The 25,356-nt window shown below is 39.2% G+C and overlaps 1 protein-coding gene across 2 annotated transcripts in view; it reads right to left on the bottom strand.

The window, feature by feature from the left end:
* Positions 1 to 10,026: 10,026 nt before the first annotated feature.
* Positions 10,027 to 25,356, bottom strand: part of aasdh (aminoadipate-semialdehyde dehydrogenase) — a 34,466-nt gene continuing 19,136 nt past the window's right edge. Inside the window, exons 7-12 of one of the 2 annotated variants that reach the window (XM_063043087.1) lie at positions 22,759 to 22,880; positions 20,850 to 21,705; positions 19,985 to 20,148; positions 17,639 to 17,764; positions 14,137 to 14,268; positions 10,028 to 13,593 (exon numbers count right to left, since the gene is read on the bottom strand). In XM_063043087.1, coding sequence (XP_062899157.1) covers positions 13,156 to 13,593; positions 14,137 to 14,268; positions 17,639 to 17,764; positions 19,985 to 20,148; positions 20,850 to 21,705; positions 22,759 to 22,880 — 1,838 coding nt within the window. In that variant the 3' untranslated portion in view covers positions 10,028 to 13,155. Of the gene's footprint in view, positions 13,594 to 14,136; positions 14,269 to 17,638; positions 17,765 to 19,984; positions 20,149 to 20,849; positions 21,706 to 22,758; positions 22,881 to 25,356 lie in introns of both variants that reach the window. The other variant, XM_063043086.1, reaches the window with a different exon arrangement.

Raw genomic sequence — 25,356 nt, 5'->3', positions numbered from 1 at the left:
GTAAGGTAGAAGGAGATGAGTTATTAACTTCAAACTTTCTGCATAATCACTCAAAGAGTTAACCTGCATGTTCATGTAACGAGAGCTGTATAACTCATCTCCTTCTACCTTAGGCCACGAACTTATCAATCATCCCTGCTGTAGACGCTTTCTGGAGGTCCAAGATCTGTATGCTCCACGACCACTGGACTAAGTGTTTAAAAGTAGGAGGGGACTATGTTGAAAAATAAATGTGCTAGGTTTTCTAAAATTGACTCCTTCTACCTTAGGCCACAAACTTATCAATCACCCCTCATTATGCAGATAAACCAGCACAGAAAACTATCCCAATACTCCAATAAAAAAAGTACTTGGAGTGCCAATTTATAAGGTCAGAAACTGAAATGCAGCATGTTTCTTGTCCAAACCCTTTGCTCAAGCTACTTTGCACTAACAAACATTAAGTACTATTGTACTGTCACTTTATATTCAAATTCAATCACAGAATTAGATGAGCTAATTATATGGAGTTCCCATTTATTTAGCACTGAAAGAAGCAAGCACTGTGTAGTTAATTTTAATATAGAATAAATTATCAAAATGTTTGTTCATGGACAAAATTCCTACTTTTTTGGAATACAAAACTTTTGTCATTGTGAATATTTTGTTTATAATTTTACAATTTCATTTATTGTTTAAAAACATTGTAGACAACTATTTCAGAAATCATACAAGTATAAATGGCAAAGTTAAACATAATCAAAATAACTTCTTAATATTTTACTCATCCCATTGTATGTGATTTTATGACAAAATGTTACTGTTACTTGGCTTTATTTTTTAAAAGTGTTCAAGGTGCAATTGTTTCTAATTGTATTGTCTCTTTAGGTTTACATTACTTTGAATTTCCAACACTGCACATAATCCTGTGGTGTATAATGGAAAGTGTTGTATGAAATAAATACCTTTTATTGATCAAACTTTATTTTACCTTTCGTCTTTTGCTTATTAAGGTTTCAAATTCCATTAGAAACCTCTCTTGATATTATCCAGATATACACACTAGTTGATCAGAGCCTTGCCATAGAATCTAACCCTTGTGATTCCACACCAGCCAGACCTGGTACTGGACTGGAATCCCCATTCATTTGAAGCTTCCCGAATCAAAGATTAGAAGAATTTTTTTGGCAGGCTGAAATCAACATGTTTGATGGTGAGGTCCCATTCTTTAAGAAGAGCTCGGGATGTTTCAGCTTCTTTTAGGCAGGCAGTAATCAACGCGGGCCAATAAGAAAGAAGGTGTAAGCGGACTGGCCATTGTTGGAGAAGTGCATTGTTAATGTTCTGGGTTTGGCTGAACAGGCTTCAGTGAGAACAAGCTTGAGCAAGCACAGGCAAAGGTTCTTAGTAAGTTTCTAGTGAGTTTCTTTTCCTGTTACTACATAGTTACTTCATGTGCTGAGAATGGATCCAGAAGTAGTGGTATGTTCTTTGTGTGAGTCGTGGGAAACTTCTAGTCTCCCTGAAAACAAATCTGCACAAAGTGCAGGGAGCTGCAGCTCCTTAGAGACCATGTTAAGGAATGAGCTGCAGGTGGATGACCTTTGGCTCATATGGGAGATTGAGGAGGTGATAGATAGGAGCTACAGGAAGGTAGTCATCCCTAAATTGCAACAGCTGGATAACTGAGATAACTCAGGAAAGGGAAATGGAATATTCAGCTAGTGCAGAGTACCCCTGAGGCTGTTCCCCTCAATAATAAGTATACCACTTTGGATACTGTTGGGGAGGGGACCTACCTGGGGGAAGCTGCAGCAACCAAATCTCTAGCACTGAGTCTTGCTCTGTGACTCAAAAGGGAAGGGGGAGGTGGTGGGAGAGGAGTGCAGTAGTGATAGGGGATTCCATATTTAGAGGGGCAGAAAGCAGATTCTGTGGATGTGAAAGGGACACATTTGCCTTTCAGATGGCAGGGTCGGGGATGTGTCAAATCAGGTCAACAGTGTTCTAAAGGGGGAGGGTGAACAGCCAGAAGTCATGGTGCATATTGGCACCAATGACATTGGTAGGAAAAGGGAAGAGGCCCTAAAGAGAAAATATAGGGAGTTGGGCAGAAAGCTGAAAAGCAGGACCTTTAGGGTAGTAATCTCTGGATTGCTGCCTGTGCCAAATCCCAGTGAGGGCAAGAATGGGATAATTTGACAAATAAATGTGTGGCTGAAGAATTGGTGCAAAAGGCAGGGTTTCAGGTTTCTGGCTTCATTGGGATCTCTTCTGAAAGATATGATCTGTTAAAAAGGATGAGTTACACTTAAAGTCATCGCAGTCAAGTTTGCTAGAAATGTTGGGGAGGATTTAAACTAATTTGGTAGGGTGATGGGGACTGGAGTGATAGGGCTGTGGTTAGGGCAGTTGGTATACAAGTGGATGCAATATGCAGTGAAACTGAGGAAGGACATGTAAATGATAGGGCAAAATTGCACTCAATGGGATGAGTTAAAATGTAACAGGGCTAAAATCAAAAAAAGGTGATGAATATAGGATTAAAGGTGTTATATCCAAATGAAAGAGGTATATGCTATAAGGTAGATGATCTTGTGGTGCAGTTAAGAGATTAGCAGGAATGATGGTCTAGGCATCTCGAGTTGTGGCTGAAAGATCATAGTTGGGATTTTAACATCCAAGGATACACATTGTATCAAAAGGCAGATGGTGTGGGGTGGCTCATTTAGTAAAAAATGAAATCAAATCCTTAGAAAGAGGTGACATAGAATCCTTGTGAGTAAAGAAACTGCAAGGGTAAAAAGACCCTGATTGGAGCTATATACAGCTCTCCAAACGGTAGGCAGGATGTGGGCTACAAATTACAATGGGAAATAGAAAAGGTATGTAAAAAGGGCACTGTCATGATCAATATGCAGGTAGATTGGAAGAATCAATTTGGTGCTGGATCCCAAGAGGAAATTTGTAGAATGCCTACAAGATGGCTTTTTAGAGCAGCTTGTGGTTGAGTCCATTGAGGGAATGGCAATTCTGGATGGTGTGCAGTGCAATGAACTGGAATTGAGGTTTCAGAACCTGGACCTCTGTACCTCGACTTCCTAACTGGAAGACTACAATCTGTGCGGAGTGGTGCTGCAGCAACAACCTGGCACTCAATGTCAGTACGACAAAAGAGCTGATTGTGGGCTTCAGGAAGGGTAAGATGAAGGAATACCTACCAATCCTCACAGAGGGATCAGAAGTGGAGACAGTGAGCAGCTTCAAGTTCCTGGGTGTCAAGATCTCTGAGGATCTAACCTGGTCCCAACATATTGACGTAGATATAAAGAAGGCAAGATAGTGGCTATACTTTATTAGGAGTTTGAAGAGATTTGGCATGTCAACAAATACACTCAAAAACTTCTATTGTTGTACCGTGGAGAGCATTCTGATGGGCTGCATCACTGTCTGGTATAGAGGCGCTACTGCACAGGACCAAAAGAAGCTGCATAAGGTTGTAAATCTAGTCAGCTCCATCTTGGGCACTAGACTACAAAGTACCCAGGATATCTTCAGGGAACAGTGTCTCAGAAAGGCAGCGTCCATTATTAATGACCTCCAGCACCCAGGGCATGCCCTTTTCAAACTGTTACCATCAGGTAGGAGGTACAGAAGCCTAAAGGCACACACTCAGCAATTCAGGAACAGCTTCTTCCCCTCCGCCATCCAATACCTGAATGGACATTGAATCTTTGGACACTACATCACTTTTTTTTTGAAAAGGTATTTCTGTTTTTGCACATTTCTTTAAAATCTATTCAATATAAGTAATTGATTTACTTATTTATTATTTTATTTATTATTATTTTTTTCTCTCTGCTATATTATGTATTGCATTGAACTGCTGCTGCTAAGTTAACAAATTTCACATCACATGCCGATGATAATAAACCTGATTCTGAATTGATTAGAGAGCTTAAGGTAAAGGAATCCTTGGGGCAGATGATCATAATATGATTGAATTCACCCTAAAATTAGAGGAGAGGCTAAAGACAGATGTATCAGTATTACAGTACAATAAAGGGAATTACAGCGGCACACGAGAGGAGCTGGCCAAAGTTGATTGGAAGGGGATACCAGAAGAGATGACAGAATAACAATGGCTGGTCTTTCTAAGGGAAATTCAGAAGGTGCCATAAAGGTACATCCCAAAGATGAAGAAGTATTCTAAAGAGAGGATGAGGTAACTGTGGCTAATAAGATTGCATAAAAGAGACAGAGGGTAGCAAAAATTAGTGGGAAGGTAGAGGATTAGGAAGCTTTTAAAAATCAACAGAAGGCGACTAAAAAAAGCCGTAAAGAGAAAAAAGATGAAATATGAAGGGCAGTGAGCCAATAATATGAGGATATAAAAAGTTATTTTCAGATGTATAAAGAGTAAAAAGGAAATGACAGTGGATATCAAACCACAGGAAAATAACGCTGGAGAGGTAGTAATGGAAGACAAAAAAAAAACGGAGAACTCAATAAGGATTTTGCGTCATTCTTTACTGTGGAAGACACTAGCAGAATGCCAGAAATGCAAAAGAGTCAGGAAGCAGAAATGAAAGTCGTCGTTATTACTAAGGAGGTGCTTGGGAAGCTGAAAAGCCTGAAGGTTACCTAGTCACCTGGACCAGATGGACTACACTCTTGGGTTCGGAAAGAGGTAGCTGAAAAGGTTGTGAAGGCATTGGTAATGACCTTTCAAGAACCACTGGATTCTGGAATAGTTCCCAAGGACTGGAAAATTACAGATGCAACTCCACTCTTTAAGAAGGGGGTCTGTCTTCAGTGGTTGGAAATAAGTTGGAGTCAATTATTAAGGATGAAGTTTTGGGATACTTGGAGGCACATAGGCAAAAGTCAGTGTAGTTTTCTAAAGGAGAAATTTTGCCTAACAAACCTGTTGAATGTCTTTCAGGAAATAACAAGGATATTCAGTGAATGTTGTTTAATTGAATTTTCAGAAGGCTTCGACAAGGTGCCACACATGAGGGTGCCTAACAAAATAAGGGCCAATGGTTTTAGAGGAAAGATACTCGCATAGATGGAAGATTGGCTGACTGGCAGAAGGCAAATAGTACGAATAACGGGGCCTTTTCTGGTTGGTTGCTAGTAACTAGTTTTGTGCCACAGGGGTCAGTGTTTGGACAGCTTTTTTTCATGTTGTATGTCAATGATTTGGGTTAAGGAATTGATGACTTTGTGGCCAGGTTTGTGGACTACATGAAGATAAGTTGAGGGGCAGACAAAATAGAGGAAGCAGGCTGTCTGCAGAAGGACTTAGAAAGATTGGGAAATGGACAAAAATCACAGATAGCACAAGGAATAAAGGTGTGGACTATTTTCTAAATGGAAAGAAAATTTAAAAATCAGAGGTGCAAAGGGACTTGGGAATCCTTATGCAGGATTCCCTAAAGGTTAACTTTTAGGTTGAGTCAGCAGTAAGGAAGGCAAACACAATGTTAACGTTCTAGAGGACTGGAATACAAAACTGCTTAGGCAATATAAGGCACTGGTCAGATCATACTTGGAATATTGTGAGCAGTTTTGGGCCCCTTATCTAAGAAATGATGTGCTGGCATTAGAGAGGGTCCTGAAGAGGTTTCCGAGAATAATCCCAGCAATGAAAGGGTTAACATACAATGCCTGAAGTTTCATAGAAACATAGAAACATAGAAAATAGGTGCAGGAGTAGGCCATTCGGCCCTTCGAGCCTGCACCGCCATTTATTATGATCATGGCTGATCATCCAACTCAGAACCCAGCCTTCCCTCCATACCCCCTGACCCCTGTAGCCACAAGGGCCATATCTAACTTCCTTTTAAACATAGCTAATGAACTGGCCTCAACAGTTTGCTGTGGCAGAGAATTCCACAGATTCACCACTCTCTGTGTGAAGAAGTTTTTCCTAACCTCGGTCCTAAAAGGCTTCCCCTCTATCCTCAAACTGTGACCCCTCGTTCTAGACCTCCCCAACATCGGGAACAATCTTCCCGCATCTAGCCTGTCCAATCCCTTTAGGATCTTATACGTTTCAATCAGATCCCCCCTCAATCTTCTAAATTCCAACGAGTACAAGCCCAGTTCATCCAGTCTTTCTTCATATGAAAGACCTGCCATCCCAGGAATCAATCTGGTGAACCTTCTTTGTACTCCCTCTATGGCAAGGATGTCTTTCCTCAGATTAGGGGACCAAAACTGCACACAATACTCCAGGTGTGGTCTCACCAAGGCCTTGTACAACTGCAGTAGTACCTCCCTGCTCCTGTACTCGAATCCTCTCGCTATAAATGCCAGCATACCGTTCGCCTTTTTCACCGCCTGCTGTACCTGCATGCCCACTTTCAATGACTGGTGTATAATGACACCCAGGTCTCGTTGCACCTCCCCTTTTCCTAATCGGCCACCATTCAGATAATAATCTGTTTTCCTATTTTTGCCACCAAAGTGGATAACTTCACATTTATCCACATTAAATTGCATCTGCCATGAGTTTGCCCACTCACCCAACCTATCCAAGTCACCCTGCATCCTCTTAGCATCCTCCTCACTGCTAACACTGCCACCCAGCTTCGTGTCATCCGCAAACTTGGAGATGCTGCATTTAATTCCCTCATCCAAGTCATTAATATATATTGTAAACAACTGGGGTCCCAGCACTGAGCCTTGCGGTACCCCACTAGTCACCGCCTGCCATTCTGAAAAGGTCCCGTTTATTCCCACTCTTTGCTTCCTGTCTGCTAACCAATTCTCCACCCACACCAATACCTTACCCCCAATACCATGTGCTTTAAGTTTGCACACTAATCTCCTGTGTGGGACCTTGTCAAAAGCCTTTTGAAAATCCAAATATACCACATCCACTGGTTCTCCCCTATCCACTCTACTAGTTACATCCTCAAAAAATTCTATGAGATTCGTCAGACATGATTTTCCTTTCATATTCTATTGTTTTCCAACTACTTTACAAAACTGTTTAAGCTCTGTCAGGTTGTATGGGGATCATGAGTGAACAGCCCTTTTCAAGTCCAGCCACAAATTCTCAATTGGCTTGAGGTTAGGACTCTGACATGGCCACTCCAGGATAATAACCTTGTTGTTTTAAGCCATTCCTGTGTAGCTTTGGCTTTATGCTTGGGATCATTGTCTTGCGGGAAAACAAATCTACTCCCAAGTCACAGTTCTCTTGCAGATAGCATCAGGTTTTTCTCCAAGGTTTGCCTGTATTGTGCTGCATATATTTTACCCTCTACCTTCACAAGCCTCCCAGGGCCTGCTGTAGTGAAGCATCCCCACAGAATGATGCAGCCACCACAATGCTTCATGGTGGGGATAGTGTGTTTTTGTATGGTGTTTGGCTTATGCCAAACATAGCGTTTAGACTGATGGGCAAAAAGCTCAATTTTGGTTTCATCAGACCACAGAACCATCATGCAGCTGACTTCAGAGTCTCCCACATGCCTGCTGGCAAACTCTAGCAGAGATTTCATGAGTTTTTTTTATAAACAGTGGCTTTCTCTTTGCCACTTTCCAATAAAGCTGTGACTGGTGAAGCACCTGGACAACAGTTGTTGCATACACAGTCTCTCCCATCTTAGCCATTGAAATTTGTAATTCCTCCAGTTGTTATATGTCTCTTGGTGTCTTCCTCACTCGCCCTCTTTTTGCACAGTCACTTCGTGTTTTTTTTTTTGCAGACAGCCTGCTTGAGGTAGATTTACAGCTGTACCACATTCTTTCCATTTATTGATGATCGGCTTAACTGTACTCCAAGGGATATTCAGTGACTTGGAAATTTTCTTCTAACTTGTGCTTTTCAATAAGCTTTATGTGAAGTTGTTTTAAGTGCTGTTTTGTCTTCATTGTGTAGCTTTGACCAGTGTACTGGCTCACCAGCAGTTGGACCTTCCAGATACAGGTCTATTTTTACTACAATCAATTGAAATGCCTTGACTGCACACAGGTGTTCTTCATTTAACCAACTATGTGACCCTAAAACCAAATGGCTACACCACTGATGATTTGGTGTGTCATACTAAAGGGGGTGAATACTTATGCAATCAATTATTTTGTGTTTTATATTTGTAATTAATTTAGATAATTTTGTAGAGATGTTTTCAGTTTGACACCAGCCTTTTTATGTTGATTAATGTAAAAACCAAGCCAAACTAAATCCACTGTGATTTAATGTTGTAAAACAATAAAACATGAAGACTTCGGGGGGGGGGGGGTGAATACTTTTTATAGGCATTGTATAAGGAACACTTGATGGCTCTGGGCCTGCACTTGCAGAAGTTTATTTTAAAAAACTGAAGCCTATTAAATATTAACCAATTCCCCCCCCCGGATCAATAAAGTATGACTATGACTATGATATTAAAAGATCTGAATAGAGTGGATGTGGAGAGGAAGTTTTCTATGGTGGGGGAGTCTAGGATCTGAGGGAACAGCCTCAGAATTGAGAGACGTCCAGTTAGAATAAAGATGAGGAAAGATTTCTTTAGCCGGAAGGTGGTGAATTTGTGGAATTCATTGCCATGGACAGCTGTGCATGCTAAAGCATTAGGTATGTTTAAGGCAGAGGGTTGATAGATTCTTAACTAATCATGGCATTAGAGACTATTGGGAGAAGGCAGGGGAATGGGGTTGAGAGGGATGATGGATCAGCCATGATGGAATGGCAGAAAAGAAAACATAGGCCAAATGGTTTATTCTACTCCTATGTTTTATGTCTAAGCAAAATGGTGATTATTCCTTGCTGTATTAAAGTACTTCTGATTATTAAACAAAACATTAAATTATACACAAAAGTTTTAACAGATTTTAAATGTCTGTGTGTTTGTTAAAAAGTTAAAATGCCTCCCTGGTTTGATGGGAAGAAATGTTCTGTCCTCAGGAACACCACCTATCAGACATTGCAGATCCAGCCGTGTTTCTGGAATATATATTTCCCGAAGTGTGATTAATGGATAAACAGATATTGCTTAGGAGTGTGTTGTGGTTGAATGCCATATTTGACTTCACAATAGACCAGCTGTAGCCTGAGTATTTTCAAAGTATTTTCATTCGCCACCAAACACTACTGTTCATGATAATGATTTATCCTTTTACAATGTCAAATCAGTCATCACCACAAACTCCACCACTGGTGGTCTCAAGCCCAGCTATGAGAGAAAGGTTGGGCATGGGGCTAGCAACCCCATTCATTAAAAAACCCAGAGCTGCAAAACAAAAAATGCCAACAGAAGCTCCAAAGACCTTATCCCTGGGAGAGGAAGGATCTTAAAGAAGATTGGCTACACCTGACAACTTAAAAGACTGGCCCAAGTCAGAGAACTCTGGCGAGCAGCTGTCCGTGGCCTATGCCCCAGAAGGGCTGATGGGCTTAAGTAAAAGTAAGTCATCACCCAATTCCAGACATAATAGTACATTCACACCCTCCATCACAATGGCAATATGACTCCTGTACGAAATATCTACAAAGATGCTGTTCTCTGCAAAGGTCTGCCAAACCTACTGGATTAGAGGATAAGGACAGCAAGCTCATAGGAACACCATCTTTTCTTTGTGACCCAAGTTAACACCATGCTAATTTGGATCTAAGCCATGAAACTTGCAGCAGAAAAAGATTTTGGGAATACCTTCACTACAAAGATTGTAGTGGTTCAAGGTTAGCACCACGTCCTCAAAATTTATAAGGGAAGGGAAATAAATTCTGGCCTTGCGAATGTAAACTACACTCTCCAAATGAACTAAAAGTATAAATCATAATCATGAACAACACAGTGTTTGGTGGGAAATGAACTACTCTTTGGCACCATCTAGTGGCATTCCATTATGGAGTTATTATGGAGCAACATTCAAGTATTTATCCATTAGCAACAGCTGGATTCTACTCAACAAGCAAGCGTAAGTACATTTACTAAGGAGTATGTTATTCTTTTTTAAAAAAGAAAAATTCATTTTAATATGAACTTTGTTTGCAAGCTCAGCATTTGCTGTCATTAGCAAACCCAGCTTTGCTGTTTATGTGAAGACAGTTCAATAACATTAGAGTAAGATTTTGATCCAGTAATATTGGGAGGATGATGTATGTCCAAGTTAAACAGTGTGTTGAGACATGAAGATAAATTTGGAGGCAAAATTTTTATCATGCAGTTTATGTTTCTAGACACTGAAGACAGGATTTAAAACATTCTGTGGAAGTCTAGAGTTGCTGCAGTATGGCTTCTGAACATTAAACAAAGATATCATAGTGTGCTGGTAGTAAAAGGAATGACAGCCTAAGCCACTGAATTGAGCGAGCAGTTAGTTAAAATGGGGGTCAGTCTCCAGATCAAGCAGCTGCTTTGTCCCAAATGATTTTGTGTGTCGTGAAGTGCTACACCTAAATCTTTCTAGGCAATTAGATTTTATTCAGTCACATATTTTCAAAACACCAAATTATCACCTACTTTAGTATTAGTGAATGATTCTCCAATGCAACTGGGTACTAGAAACTTCTCAACAAAAGATTTCTCATAACTAAGCATCATTTGTTTCACTATTTTGAAGAATAACTTCACTATGAGTCTGAAGATTCCTAAATGGACATTGATCCCGTGAACACTACCTTACTTTTTAAATATATTTGTTTTTTCACACGATTTTTAATCTATTCAATATATGCATACAGTAATTGATTTACTTATTTATTGTATTATTTTTTTCTTCTTCTATATTATGTATTACATTGAACTGCTGCTGCTAAGTTAACAAATCTCATGACACAGGCTGGTGATAATAGACCTGCTTCTGATTCTGAGAGAAGACTGCAGATGCTGGAATCTGGACGAACAGTAATGTCTTGGAGAAACCCGGCTAGTCATACAGCGTCTTTGGGCTGGAATAAATTGTCGATGTTTCAGGTGAAAACCCTGCATCAGAACTTATGGCAACCTAAGGTCACAATGCAAAAAGCCGACCTTTCTTTTGCCTCCACAGTTGCAGCAAGTTCTCCTAGCCATTTGTTTTAAACATATTAATACTGTTTATAACATTTTGATTTATTATATTTCAGATTCTATTCCATACATATAAATTGTAACCTTTCGAAATCACAAAAGATAATTAAACTATTTACATAATTCCATAGGAATTAACACACAAATACAGCAGATTCAGGTTTATTGGGAGACATCGGCACCAGTACTTTTTGGCCCAATTAGCCGCAGTTTCATGGAAATAGTTAAAAGGTATTAACTGAATAATAGGTTATGTATTTAAATGAAATACAGAAGAAATCAGCACACTACCATTACCTCCACAGTACTATAAAACTGTATTAGTTCCTAATAGTTATCAGAGTAATTAATCTGCCATGTTCTTATGATTGACTGTAAATGAACAAAATCAGCGCAGATACCTAGTTCAGACTGCCTTCCTATAATGATTTAGATTATTGCATTTTCCAAATCTTCATTTTCATTGTACATTCAAGATACCTTCAAATTTTTTGCAATTTCTAACTTGAAGTAGTGAAGTCGCTTCATTTTCGATCTCAGCCATTTCTGGCATCTCCAAGCTTGAATGCTTCAAGCATCAGTGAGCAAAATAGTTCCAAATTGTCTTGCTGCTCATTTTTCTCCAACTCTCAGTGACAAAAAAGCACTGCTTTTTGAAGACAAACACACAACTAATGCTATTTTAAAAAATAGATTGTTCTAAGCATGGTGTAATGTCTAATAGTCACACAATTGCACACGACTAATGTTAGCTAGGAACTGTTCGGCAACAGTCTCCTGTTCCAATTAAGTGGCATAGTGGTTCAAATAAAGGGAATCCTGGCTATTTTCCTGATTTAAGTTTTGTTCTTTAAACAGCTGCCCTGATTACCTGAAAGCCCAATTAACCAGAATCCACTGTACTTTATTAATATAAAGTTAATGTCTTTTGCTTAAAATATTGCAATATTAATAACCAATAAATTTTGTTTTGCTTCAGGGAGCTTTGTTTTGGTCTGCTAGTCAGTCCTCTAGAATTTTGTACAGATCTAAACAAAGCACCATTATCCCAAGAACTCATTACAAAAAGCAAGAGAATAAAATGAGTCATCATGGCTACACCTTGGTTGAGATGGTTGCAGTACAATGACATAATGAAGAAAGGAGACTAATTCTCAAAAGAAACATAACAAGAAACTGCAAAGTCTGAATAAACCTTTGTAATGTAACCGTGGAATCATACCAAATAGAAACCAGTTCTTCGGCTCGACTAGTCCATGTTTGCCAAAGTGCCTTCTGCAGCACATCCCATTTGCCTACATTTGGCACACATCTCTTTAAATCTTTCCTATCGATGAACCTGTCCAAATGTTGCTAATTTATCTGCTTCTACCATTTCCTCTGGCAGTTCACTCCATATTTCCACCATCCTGTGTATGGAAAAACCTTCCCCTCAAGTCTCCTTTAAATCTTTCCCCTTAACTCTTTTTCCTCTAGTTTTAGATTGCCCTACCTTGGGAAAAGACTGTGACCATACCTTATCTATACCCTCGGCTCCTTTCACTGTAGAAAAAAAAAATCCCAGCCCCATCAAGTCTGTCCTGCACATCCTTGTGAATCTGTTCTGCATCCTCTCTAGCTTCCTACAGTATGACAAACCAGAATTGCTCATAATAATCCAGTTCACTGTTCTAAAGCAGATGGCTCAACATCATTGTCTATTCACTGACAAAATATTTAACAATGAGGTCTGGTTCTTATAGTTCTCCCTTGTACAACTTAAAATAACATCACCATTACACAGAACTTACACGTATCACAGTGTCAAGATAGTAATAATAAACAGAAGTGGCTTATTACTTAGCTTAAAATTTTATCATGAAATCTAATGTCATTTTAATATCCATCTTTCATTAGTAATAGTAATCTTTCACTCACATCTGAAAAGTATGCTGATTGTCAGAGTTGCAAAGAGGATATTGTTCGAAATCCATCTAATTTCATACTTTTCTAAGTAACTCTGAATATTGACGATATGCTTTTTGATGTGATATTGGTTTCACAAAAAACTGCTGTAAATATAGTTCACATTTCACCACTGCCAGTGTTTGAATTATGACCAGCATTCATAATTCCTAGGCAAGTTTTGCATAGAACGTGGAATTAATTACTCAGTGAAGTACTCACATTCACTCAAGGGTTTTTTTTTGTTTTGTTCTGCTGTAGACATCTCCAAACAATAGACAAAGTTATTTCTACAACCGACAATAAGTTTTTTTTCCCATAAGACTGGTGAAGAAAAAACTTCACCTGAAAGGGAATATGAAGTAATCAATTCTCCTGTTGCAGCATCAAGGATCCATAAGCTTCCATCTGTAGAAATCACAGCAACCAAAGTTCCATCATGAAAATCAGAGTTGGGAAAAATAAATGGAACTGCATATACTTGCTTAGTTGTTTCAAACTTCCACTCTAGATTTCCATCTTCATTCAAGCAATACACAAAAGAATCATAAGATCCGAATATGATTTTCTGATCTGTCGCAGAAAGGTTAAAGATGCACGGTGAAGAAAAGATAGGGCCTCCTGTTGAGAATTGCCAAAGCTTCAAAAGAAAAAAAATTTGTTAAACAGCACATTTTACTTATATAAGAATTTAAATCCACACAACCTCACAGACAATTCTACATCTTAAGTAGCCACTATTGCTTTGTAGTTAAGTACAACACAAGCACATGAGAAGAATGTTGTAAAGTGAGGACTTTGGAGAGACAAGCGTTGACCAGAAAGTATTTCCTTTAATAGATCCTCTGTATCTAAGGATTGAAGGGGCTCAGTTCTAAGGTGTCCTCATTAAACGTATTAAAGAATCAATTTAGATCACTGCCTCAAGTCTTCTCCCAAATCTACTACCTTCTGAATTAGACTAGTGTACCACCCGAGTGAATCCCGCCTACTCAACAAATGTACTCATGAACTATTTCTTATAACATTAGTCAACAAACACATACAAATACTTGGAACAATAAGGTCTGAAAATTCAAGGAGTTACTTACATTTATTTTAGACATATTTAAAAATGTGGCCAAGTTTACTCCATACCAAGACAAAATATTTGTTACATATTTAATAGCAATTCAAACAGTACCTGATCACCATTATGGCTAAAGCAATATAGGGTCCCGTCAACACAACCTACATACACAGATTGAGAACTACACTGTGGTGAAGAAAATAAGGGCTTGCCACAGCAACGTTTCCAAACTGCACTTCCAGTGTCCTGCATTTAAAAAAATTCGTAGTCTAAATACTGTTGTTTCTTGTATTTTTATTCATGATTGCAGAAAAAATAAAATTGATATCCACTTTAAACATAGAATATTTATACATAGATACAAGGGGGGAGGGAAACCAGAGTGTAGGAACAGATGTAGGGGAGAAGGAAGAAAAAGAAAATAGTAAAGTTGTTTGCACCGTTAGTGATAAACAGAGAGTAAGAGGTGGAACATTTCTTAAATGCATTTATTTTAACGCTAGGAGCATTATCAGAAAGATGGATGAGCTTAAAGCATGGATTGATACTTGGAAGTATGATGTGGTGGCTATTAGTGAAACATGGTTGCAGGAGGGGTATGACTGGCAACTAAATATTCCTGGATTTCGTTGCTTCAGGTGTGATAGAATCGGAGGGACAAGAGGGGGAGGTGTTGCATTGCTTGTCAGAGAAAATATTACAGCGGTGCTCTGGCAGGATAGATTAGAGGGTTCGTCTAGGGAGGGTATTTGGGTGGAATTGAGGAACGGGAAAGGTGTAGTAACACTTATAGGGGTATATTATAGACCACCTAATGGGGAGCAAGAATTGGAGGAGCAAATTTGTAAGGAGATAGCAGATATTTGTAGTAAACACAAGGTTATGATTGTGGGAGATTTTAATTTTCCACACATAGACTGGGAAGCCCATACTGTAAAAGGGCTGGATGGTTTGGAGTTTGTAAAATGTGTGCAGGATAGTTTTTTGCAGCAATACATAGAGGTACCAACTAGAGAAGGGGCAGTGTTGGATCTCCTGTTAGGGAATGAGATAGGTTAGGTGACGGAGGTATGTGTTGGGGAGCACTTCAGGTCCGGTGATCACAATGCCATTAGTTTCAATATAATTATGGAGAAGGATAGGTCTGGACCCAGGGTTGAAATTTTTGACTGGAGAAAGGCTAACTTTGAGGAGATGTGAAAGGATTTAGAAGGAGTGGATTGGGATAATTTGTATTATGGAAGGATGTAATAGAGAAATTGAGGTCATTTAAAGGTGAAATTTTGAGGGTACAGAATCTTTATGTTCCTGTTAAGTTGAAAGGAAAGGTTAAAAGTATGAGACAGCCATGGTTTTCAAGGGCTAGTGGAAACTTGGTTCGGAAAGAGAGAGATATCAACAATAAATATAGGCAGCATGGAGTAAATGAGATGCTCAAGGAATACAAAGAATGTAAAAAGAATCTTAAGAAAGAAATTAGAAAAGCTAAAAGAAGATACGAGGTTGCTTTGGCAAGTAAGGTGAAAATAAATCCAAAGGGTTTCTAGAGTTATATTAATAGGAAAAGGATAGTGAGGGATAAAATTGATCCCTTAGAGAATCAGAGTGGACAGCTATGTGTGGAACCAAAAGAGATGGGGGAGATCTTAAGCAATTTCTTTTCTTCAGTATTCACAAACGAGAAGGATATTGAATTGTGTAAGGTAAAGGAAACGGGTAGGGAAGTTATGGAAACTATGATGATTAAAGAAGAGGAAGTACTGGCGATTTTGAGGAACATAAAACTGGATAAGTCTCCGGGTCCTGACAGGATATTCCCTAGGACCTTGAGGGAAGTTATTGTAGAAATAGCAGGGGCTCTGACAGAAATATTTCAAATGTCATTAGAAATGGGGATGGTGCCGGAGGATTGGTGTATTGCTCATGTTGGTCCATGGTTTAAAAAGGGTTCTAAGAGTAAACCTAGCAATTATCGGCCTGTGAGTTTGACGTCAGTGGTAGGTAAATTGATGGAAGGTATTCTTAGAAATAGTATATATAATTATCTGGATAGACAGGGTCTGATTAGGAACAGTCAACATGGATTTGTGCGTGGAAGGTCATGTCTGACAAATCTCATTGAATTTTTTGAAGAGGTTACTAGGAAAGTTAACAAGGGTAAAGCGGTGGATGTTGTCTATATGGACTTCAGTAAGGCCTTTGAGAAGGTTCCACATGGAAGGTTAGTTAGGAAGGTTCAATCGTTAGGCATTAATATCGAAGTAGTAAAATAGATTCAGCAGTGGCTGGATGGGAGACGCCAGAGAGTAGTGGTGGATAACTGCTTGTCAGATTGGAGGACGGTGTGCAGCGGTGTGCCTCAGGGATCTGTACTGGGTCCAGTGTTGTTTGTCATGTACATTAATGATCTGGATGATTGGGTGGTAAATTGGATTAGTAAGTATGCAGATGATACTAAGATAGGTGGAGTTGTGGATAATGAAGTAGGCTTTCAAAGCTTGCAGAGGGATTAAGGCCAGTTAGAAGAGTGAGCTGAAAGATGGCAGATGGAGTTTATACTGATAAATGTGAGGTGCTACATTTTGGTAGGACTAATCAAAATAGGACATATATGGTAAATGGTAGGGCATTGAAGAATGCAGTAGAACAGAGGGATCTAGGAATAATGGTGCATAGTTCCCTGAAGGTGGAATCTCATGTGGATAGGGTGGTGAAGAAAGCTTTTGGTATGCTGGCCTCTATAAATCAGAGCATTGAGTATAGGAGTTGGGATGTAATGTTAAAATTGTACAAGGCGTTGGTAAGGCCAAATTTGTAGTATTGTGTACAGTTCTGGTCTCCGAATTATAGGAAAGGTGTCAACAAAATAGAGAGAGCACAGAGAAGATTTACTAGAATGTTACCTGGATTTCAGCACCTAAGTTACAGAGAAAGGTTGAACAAGTTGGGTCTTTATTCTTTGGAGTGTAGAAGGTTGAGGGGGGACTTAATAGAGGTATTTAAAATTATGAGGGGGATAGATAGAGTTGACGTGGATAGGCTTTTTCCATTGAGAGTGGGGGAGATTCAAACAAGTGGACATGAGTTGAGAGTTAGGGGGCAAAAGTTTAGGGGTAACATGAGGAGGAACTTCTTTACTCAGCGAGTGGTAGCTGTGTGGAACAAGCTTCCAGCAGAAGTGGTAGAGGCAGGTTTGATATTGTCATTTAAAGTAAAATTGGATAGCTATATGGACAGGAAAGGAATGGAGGGTTATGGGTTGAGTGCAGGTCGGTGGGACTAGGTGAGAGGAAGCGTTCGGCATGGACTAGAAAGGCCGAGATGGCCTGTTTCCGTGCTGTAATTGTTATATGGTTAATATATGCAATCCCTCTGAAAAAATACCATGGATATAATTTGTCCAGAAGTTAATCTACATGAAACTTTAATGCTTCTGATATAACTTGAATTTACTCATTAATTATGAATGGAAAATTCTTTACATTGTCCTAATTAAAATATAAATTCTGTCAAATGTATTTATCTAATTGTATGATATAGTATTTGAACTACTAAATAGATTCTCAGACAAATGTGGTAGCATGCACTGAAGGGTGGGTAGCACATATATACTTACTGGATTGACAGCTATCAATGATTCCCCGAGTGTTGCCACATAAAGTAATCTTGGATATTTGTTTAAGCAAGGAGTTGAGAACACTGCACCTCCTCCACAGTGCAATTTCCAGACACAAACTTTATCCTATTCATAGATGGAAAACTTGTATGAATATACAGAATTTTAGTTGTGATACTTAAAAGGAATATTTTATGTTTATGATAAACAATAATCTGTTTGTCACGAACAGCCTGATTTGAAAATTTTGATAAAACTATCCACTGAATTATTAGCTTAGACAGACATGCTCTAAAGCCGAATTTTGATGAAAATTTAATTCCTAAACTACTGGATTCAAAACTGCTTAACACACCTCAGTATGAACACAGAGAAATCCCATAATCTTGCAAATGTCTCTGAAGCAACACAAACAAAATGCTGGAGGAACTCAGCAGGTCAGACAGTATATATGGAAATGAATAAACAGTCAACATTTCCAGTCTAGACCTTTCATTAGGACTGGAAAGCAATGGGATACAAGCCAGAACAACAAGGTGGTGGGAGGGGAAAGAGTAGAAGCTAGAAGGTGATAGGTGAAGCGAGGTGGGTGGGGAAGGGGGAATAAAGAAAGAAGCTGGGTAGTGATAGGTGAAAAAGGCAAAGGGCTTGAGAAAAAGGAATCTGATAGGAGAGGAGAGTGATAGGAGAACCATGGAAGGAGGGGAGCACCCGGGAGAAGTGAAGGGCAGGTGAGAAGTGAAGAGGTAAGAGGGGGACAGTGGGGAATTGAAGAGGGAAGGGGAAGGTGGAAAAAATACCAGAAGTATGAGAAGTCCATGTTCATGTCATCAGGTTGGAGGCTACCCAGGCAGGAAATGAGGTGTTACTCCAACTTCAGAGTGGCCTCATTGTGACAGTATAGGAGACCATGGACCAACATTTCAGAATGGGAGTAGGGGTTGGAATTAAAATGGTTGGCCACTGGAAATCCTACTTTTTGTGGATGGAGCAAAGGTGCTCAACAAAGTGGTCCCACAAAATGCTGGAGGAACTCGGCAGGCTAGGCAGCATCTACGCAAAAAAGTACAGTCAACGTTTCGGACCGAGACTCTCTGGGAGGACTGGAGAAAAAAAGGTGAGTAGATTAAAAAGGTGGAGGGAGAAACACAAGGTGATAGGCGAAATCAGGAGAGGGAGGGATGAAGTAAAGAGCTGGGAAGTTGATTGGTGAAAGAGGTATAAGGTCTGAGAAGAGGGTAATCTAATAGGAGAAAACAGAAGGCCATGGAAGAAAGAAGAGGGGAGGAGGACCAGAGTGAAGTGATGGGCAGGCAAGGAGATAAGGTGAGATACGGAAATGGGGATGGGGAATGGTGAAAGGGGGTCATTACCAGAAGTTTGAGAAATTGATGTTCATGCCATCAGCTCCTACAAACTATGTTGGGTCTTACCAATGTAGAGGCCGCATCAGGAGCACTGAATACAGTAGAGAGCCCAACAGGTTCACAGTGAAGTGTTGCCTCACCTAGAAAGACTATTTGGGGCCCTGAATGGAGGTGAGAAAGGAATTGAATGGACAGATGTAGCACTTCCTCCACTTGCAAGGATAAGTGCCAGGAGGGAGATTAGTGCAGAGGGGCGCATGGACAAGGAATCAAGGAGGAAACAATCCCTGCTGAAAGCGGAGAGTGGGGGAAGATAAAAATGTGTTCGGTGGTGGGTCCCATGGAAGATAGGATAGGTTGTGGAGCATGATGTGGAGCAGAAACTCATGGGATTATAGGTGAAGACAAGAGGAATTCTATCCCTGTTAAGGCAGCAGGATGATAGGGTGAGGGCAGATGTTCGGTAGAGGAGATGCAGATGAGGACCTGAAACATCAAATGTTTATTCATTTCCGTAGATGCTCCTTGATCTGCTGAGCTTCTCCAGCATTTTTTGTGCTGCTCTGGATTTTCAGCCTCTGTAGAATCTCATGTTTATGAAGTGTCTCCGAATCCAGCGCATACAATCGTCTCTGTTGTGTCAGTGTGCATACCACAATCTACTTGCTGTTGAAATCTTTGTTTCCTTAAAGTTTCACTATTTCAATATTTTCCTCCTATTTTACAGTGTTTATGAAGCTCAGCTCATTCAAAAATATGCTAACTACTTCAGGAATATCTCAAAGTTTGGCAAAGCCTTAGATTTCAGTTTTTTAATTCTTGTGTCCAATGTCTTCGAAGTATTTTGCTCCTAATTAGCTTTATGATCAAAAGAATCTTTTCCTAAAAGTCCAATGAAATGCATTATTTTAACTAAAACAAATTAATTCCTGTTAACTGCATTTTCATTATGAATAAATGAACTGCTTAGATTCCTTACAAGAATATCCAAAGCATAGACATGATGATCATGTGATCCAATGAAAACCAATCCCACATCAGGATCCACAATTGGAGAACTTTTCACTGAATTTTGTGTGCAAAACGTCCAGTATGTTTCCCCATCAATTCTTCTTAGCACATATATGGAACCATCATAACAACCTGGAAAATAAATCACAATAGCAATTACTGCTACCCTTGCTTTAATATTTGAAACCAGTTGTTAAAGCCAGTCCTCCGGGTTACAAAATGATGGGTTTTGTTACACAACTGCTGTTTTTATTATTCCTTCATGTGTAAGAAAAGTTCCCTGGTATTTGTTAATCTTTCTGTTTCGCCTGTTTTTGTATTAGGAATCAGGACAGTGTGTAAAAAAAAGTTTTGGTTTCAAAATATTGCTTTCTGCTCGTGATCATTTTATACATCAACACAAATTGCCTTGAGCTTAATTTAAAATTTAATATAAATATTAGAAGATCTAAAAATTCTTCAGTGTGATGGTGACATAGTGGTTAGTTCAACAATTTACAGTACAGGCGATCTAGATTCAATTCCTGTCGCTGCCTGTAAGGAGTTTGTACATTCTCCCCGTGACCATGTGGGTTTCCTCTGGGTGCTCCAGTTTCCTCCCACAATCCGAAGACATACTGGTTGGTCAGTTAATTGGTCATTGTAAATTGTCCCATGGTTAGGCTAGAATTAAATTGGGGGGGGGTTGCAGACAGTGGGGGTTGAAGGGCCAGAGGGCCTATTCCACACAGTATCTTGATAAAAATAAAATAAAGGCTCCAGGATCTAGGATGAGTGAGCCTAAGGTCATTCTTGTTTCAATTATTATAAACAGTAGATGTCAGGTTTCGTACCCACGATAATAAAGTGTCCACATCTGGATATACAAGCCGATGACTCAATGCGGTCTCCTAGAATCCTTTCCCATTTTATTTCTCCGGAAAGAACATCAATTGCTTGCATCCTGTGAGAGTGAGATCCAATGTACACAGTTACATCTGAGCCATCGTTCCCTGATATTACCAGGAGAGGTGATGCATCCACACATTTGGCAGTATCAGATTTCCATCTGACTTTGAATGATACAGATCTACAATTAGATGAAAAATTATCTGGAAAGGATTCCTTGTATATATATGATGGATTTACTATTTGGTTTTCAAAGGACTCCAGCCAATTTCTCTTCACTGGTATTTTCTTTTTATTTAATGATATATCTTCATTCATAATTTCAGACACACTAAAAAAATCAGGTTGTTTCTTTTCTTTTCCATGTGAAGTGCCATCCATCAATTCATTATTTTTTTGCATTTCAAGCCTATCTACAGAGTTATCATAGCTTACATATGTGATTCTACTCCCTCTACTAATGGCAGTAAAGCTACCATTCATGGCTACTGATTTCCACTGGTTAATGTGTTCTGAATGAAATCTTGCACTTTTATCTTTCATCTTTTTTGGTTTTGTTCTCCTTTTATCATCCAGTTCTTCATTGTTCTCAACTTCAAACAATATTGCATTGGTAATATAATTGTAAATATCTAGCAATGAGTTGTTTAAAATGACTTCAGTAAGTCCAAATATTCTTTGTCCGACAAATGTCTCAATTTCTTTGACAAGCCTTAAAGCTTTCAAGGAGTCTCCTCCACTGTACAGAAACATGCAATCATCAGCAACGTCCATCAGGTCTTCTGGAAGATCGAGAACCACCTGCAACCAAGAAGATTGCATAAGAAAATCACACGGACCTATAATTTCTTTAGTTATACCTGAAAGCTAAAGATAATTCATTTATTACAGCAACATTTTACTCTTTACTATCTAGCTTCACAGAATTCTCTGAAAATGTATTTTTTTTAAAAGGAAAGAATGTATTTTTAATAAAAGTTTGACTTTACTGAAAGATTGTGAGATCCTTTCCACAGTATGCCCTTCAATATTGTTCTCTCTTGCTTACATAACCAACAAATTCTGGGAAAAACAAAAATCAGACAGAACTCTAACAAAGCAACTAAGTTGGAACTAGAGGCTTTAAGTTGAGAAGACTTTGGAAAAGATGCAATAGTGTTACCAAAATGATTAATGGCATGAGGTACCATAGTTATATGAACAGACTGGAGAAGCTAGGATCATTCTTTTTGGAACAGACGAGGTTGCAAGGAGATTTAATAGTGATAGCTAAATCCATTAAGAACAGCACAAAATACTGGCACAGAGGTCAAGAACTTGCAGACAGAGAGTGAGTATGATTAGCAGAAGAACCGAAAGTATTAGCTAGAAGAACGATATTTTTAGATGGCAAATAATAAAGGTCTGCAATGAGCTACCAGATGAATGGTGAAAGCAGAACTAATTACAGGGTTCAAAATGCAACCACATCAATATCAACAAGTAAAGAATTTACATTGTTATGGAGAGAGGGTAACAGATTGGGACTAACTGGGTTACTCTTGAAAACAAGCAGTGAGGACTCAAAGCTAAATTGCCCTTCTGTAGTGTAATCATTCTATGAACTTTAATTTCATACATATTCTCCACTGAATCCAAGGCCATACAATCCTTTTAAAAGCTTGGGGTCAATGAAATTAGGAACATAGCAACCATAACTTCACTGAATGGCTGAACAAACCTGAGAGTTGAAAACTGTTTTCCCCATTTCTATGATAACCAATGATTAAAGGATTTGTTTGTGATCCATTATTTATTTTCTGATATATAAATAAGAAAATAATACCAATAATAGCAAAATTCTTAAAAGCTTACCTTCCATAGTTGATGAATACCTTCCCAGAGTTCTTTTTTCCCTAAAATGCGAATTGAATTTGTGTTTTTTGCTTTTGATTTTTCTCCGTATGTCTGAATCAAAATAGTTCGGTCTATTTTGCCTAGATGCAAGAGATTTTTTTTAAAAGTTGAATGAACATTAGCTCGGTTAATATATAACACTCAGTGTCCACTTTATTGGGTACACCTGTACACCAGCTCGTTAATGCAAATATCTGAACAATCAGATGGCAGCAACTCATGCAGACATGGTCAAGAAGTTCAGTTTTTGTTCAGACCAAACGTCAGAATGGGGAAGAGAATGGGATCTAAGTGACTTTGACTGTAGAATGATTGTTGGCGTCAGATGAGGTGGTTTGAGTAACTCAAAAACTGCTGATCTCCTGGGATTTTCACACACGACCGTCTCGAGAGTTTACAGAGAATGATGTGATAACAAAAAACATCCAATGAGTAGCAGTTCTGTGGGTGAAAATGCCTAGTTAATGAAAGAGGTCAGAGAAGAATGGTCACACTGGTTCAAGCTGACAGGAAAGTGACAGCAACTCAAATAACCACATGTTACAATACTGGTGTGCAGACAGCATCTCTGAATGCACAACCTGTGAGACCTTGAAGTGGATGGGCTACAGTAGTCAAAGACCATAAACCAACACCTCATGTACCTAATAAAGTGGCCACTGACTATCATAGTAATTAAACTACAAGATTTCTAAACCAGAAATATGGAATAACAATATAAATCTGAGTTCAATTCCACTACACAACTCCAACCCACGCATAACTGCCGGAGAACATGTTTGGTTAAGCAATTTTTTGTAAAAATCTATCCAGATGGTGATGAACTTTAGGGAAGGAAATCTACCCTGTAACTTTAATTAAGTGTGACTAGATCATAGCAATGTGGTTATCTCACAACTATCTTCTAAAATGGCTTTGTTATCACCTTCACAAGGACTGTTAGTGGCAGGCAATAAATTCTGGCCTTGCCACTGATTTCTATCTCACGTAAATAAACAACGGAAGAAAGTGTTAAATAAGGCAGTGGGTAAAGTGTTTGAATTTGGAATACAGCGAGATATGCAAAAAATACCTTATAATATGTACTTTTCTGTGATATTTCATGCATTCAACCAAGAGATTGAACCATGTCTGATGCCTACTGTAGATGTTCAGTTATCAAATTGGATGTCAACACCAAAGATCAAGTATGGATGTTTGTTAAATTACAATTTGAGGGTATATAAATAGCAAATGTCATGTGTTGGGAAAGGCAGTATAACTCAAATGAGAAAAAGAAAGCCTCAACTGGTCATCAAAGACAATGCAGAGTTACTCAGAACAAGGCTGATTTTTGAATGAGCTGAGCTTCATAAACACTGTAAGATGGGAGGAAAATATTGAAATAGTCAAACTTAAAGGAAACAAAGATTTCAACAGCAAGTCGATTGTGGTATGCACACTGACACAACAGAATTGATTGTATACGCTGGATTCGGAGACACTTCATTGGGACTGAATAAGAATTTTTGAACTGAAGTAAACTCTACCTTCAGCAGAAAGCTAAGTTCTCCCCAGCTTGCAGAGAGACACTGAGAGTTTGATAACATTGTACATCGTACCCTTGTTTGAATAGGGGAGGAGGGCTCACCGATAAAGACAGGAATGAACATCCATCAGTAATTAAGTCAGGGCCTAGCAAAGGGAATAACTGGTAAGGACTGGACAGCACATCCATCTGTAATTAAGCCTTGATCTAGCAGACTTGCTTATCTGTAACTAAATTTTGCACCAACAGACTTGGTGGGCGTATCAGTTCAAATAACATCTTGCAACAGTAATGTATGGGGCTTACTATGTATAAATATACGGCTGTAACCTGAGGGAACAGGCCCATTTGTCGGATGGTGGCTGTACTTACGTGCCTTCCCTCTGACAACTGGGTCTGAAACTCCTGCAGGAGGGTGCGCAATAAGAACTATAAGAAGCTGGCCTCCCGAGTTTTATTTAGATTCTACTTTAACAAAGATGGAACTTTTCTTGAATCACAACTCATGTCACATCTTGAGGTGCATTCACACATGATCCCTTGATACCTCACTCCAACAACACTGACTATCACTCTTTCACAGTTATCTGAGCTCCACTTCAGGCTGGCCGGTGGTGTAGTGGCATTCTCACCGGACATTGAGGTGAGTGGACCTGGCTTTGAATCCGGCTGGCTCCTTGCACACTTTCCATCCATATTGGGTTGAGCATTGAGCTAGCAACTTGACCTCATAAAACAGTAGACAAATGCAAAGGAAATGGCAAAGTTCCCGCCATTTGAGCCACAAGACATGGAGAGCAACAATCAATCAATTAATAGCTCCACTTCATTGCCAGATTTGGTTCTTCAACAAAAGATATTTCTTCTTCCTTTCAGAGCAAATCCTAATATTCCTCCAGATCTTTCTCCCCTTTCATATTTCTCCTTCAGTCATACACTTTTTGTCTTTTGCTTTCACTACCATTTCTGATCTTCCCCTCCTTCTCAAGCAATCAGTACTCAGCAGAAGCCTCAAGGGATGCTGGGCC

The sequence above is a fragment of the Mobula hypostoma genome, chromosome 3, assembly GCF_963921235.1.
Source record: "Mobula hypostoma chromosome 3, sMobHyp1.1, whole genome shotgun sequence".
Classification (NCBI taxonomy): domain Eukaryota; kingdom Metazoa; phylum Chordata; class Chondrichthyes; order Myliobatiformes; family Myliobatidae; genus Mobula; species Mobula hypostoma.
Note: the sequence above shows the minus strand (reverse complement) of the source record. Positions and strands in the feature narration are given on the sequence as shown.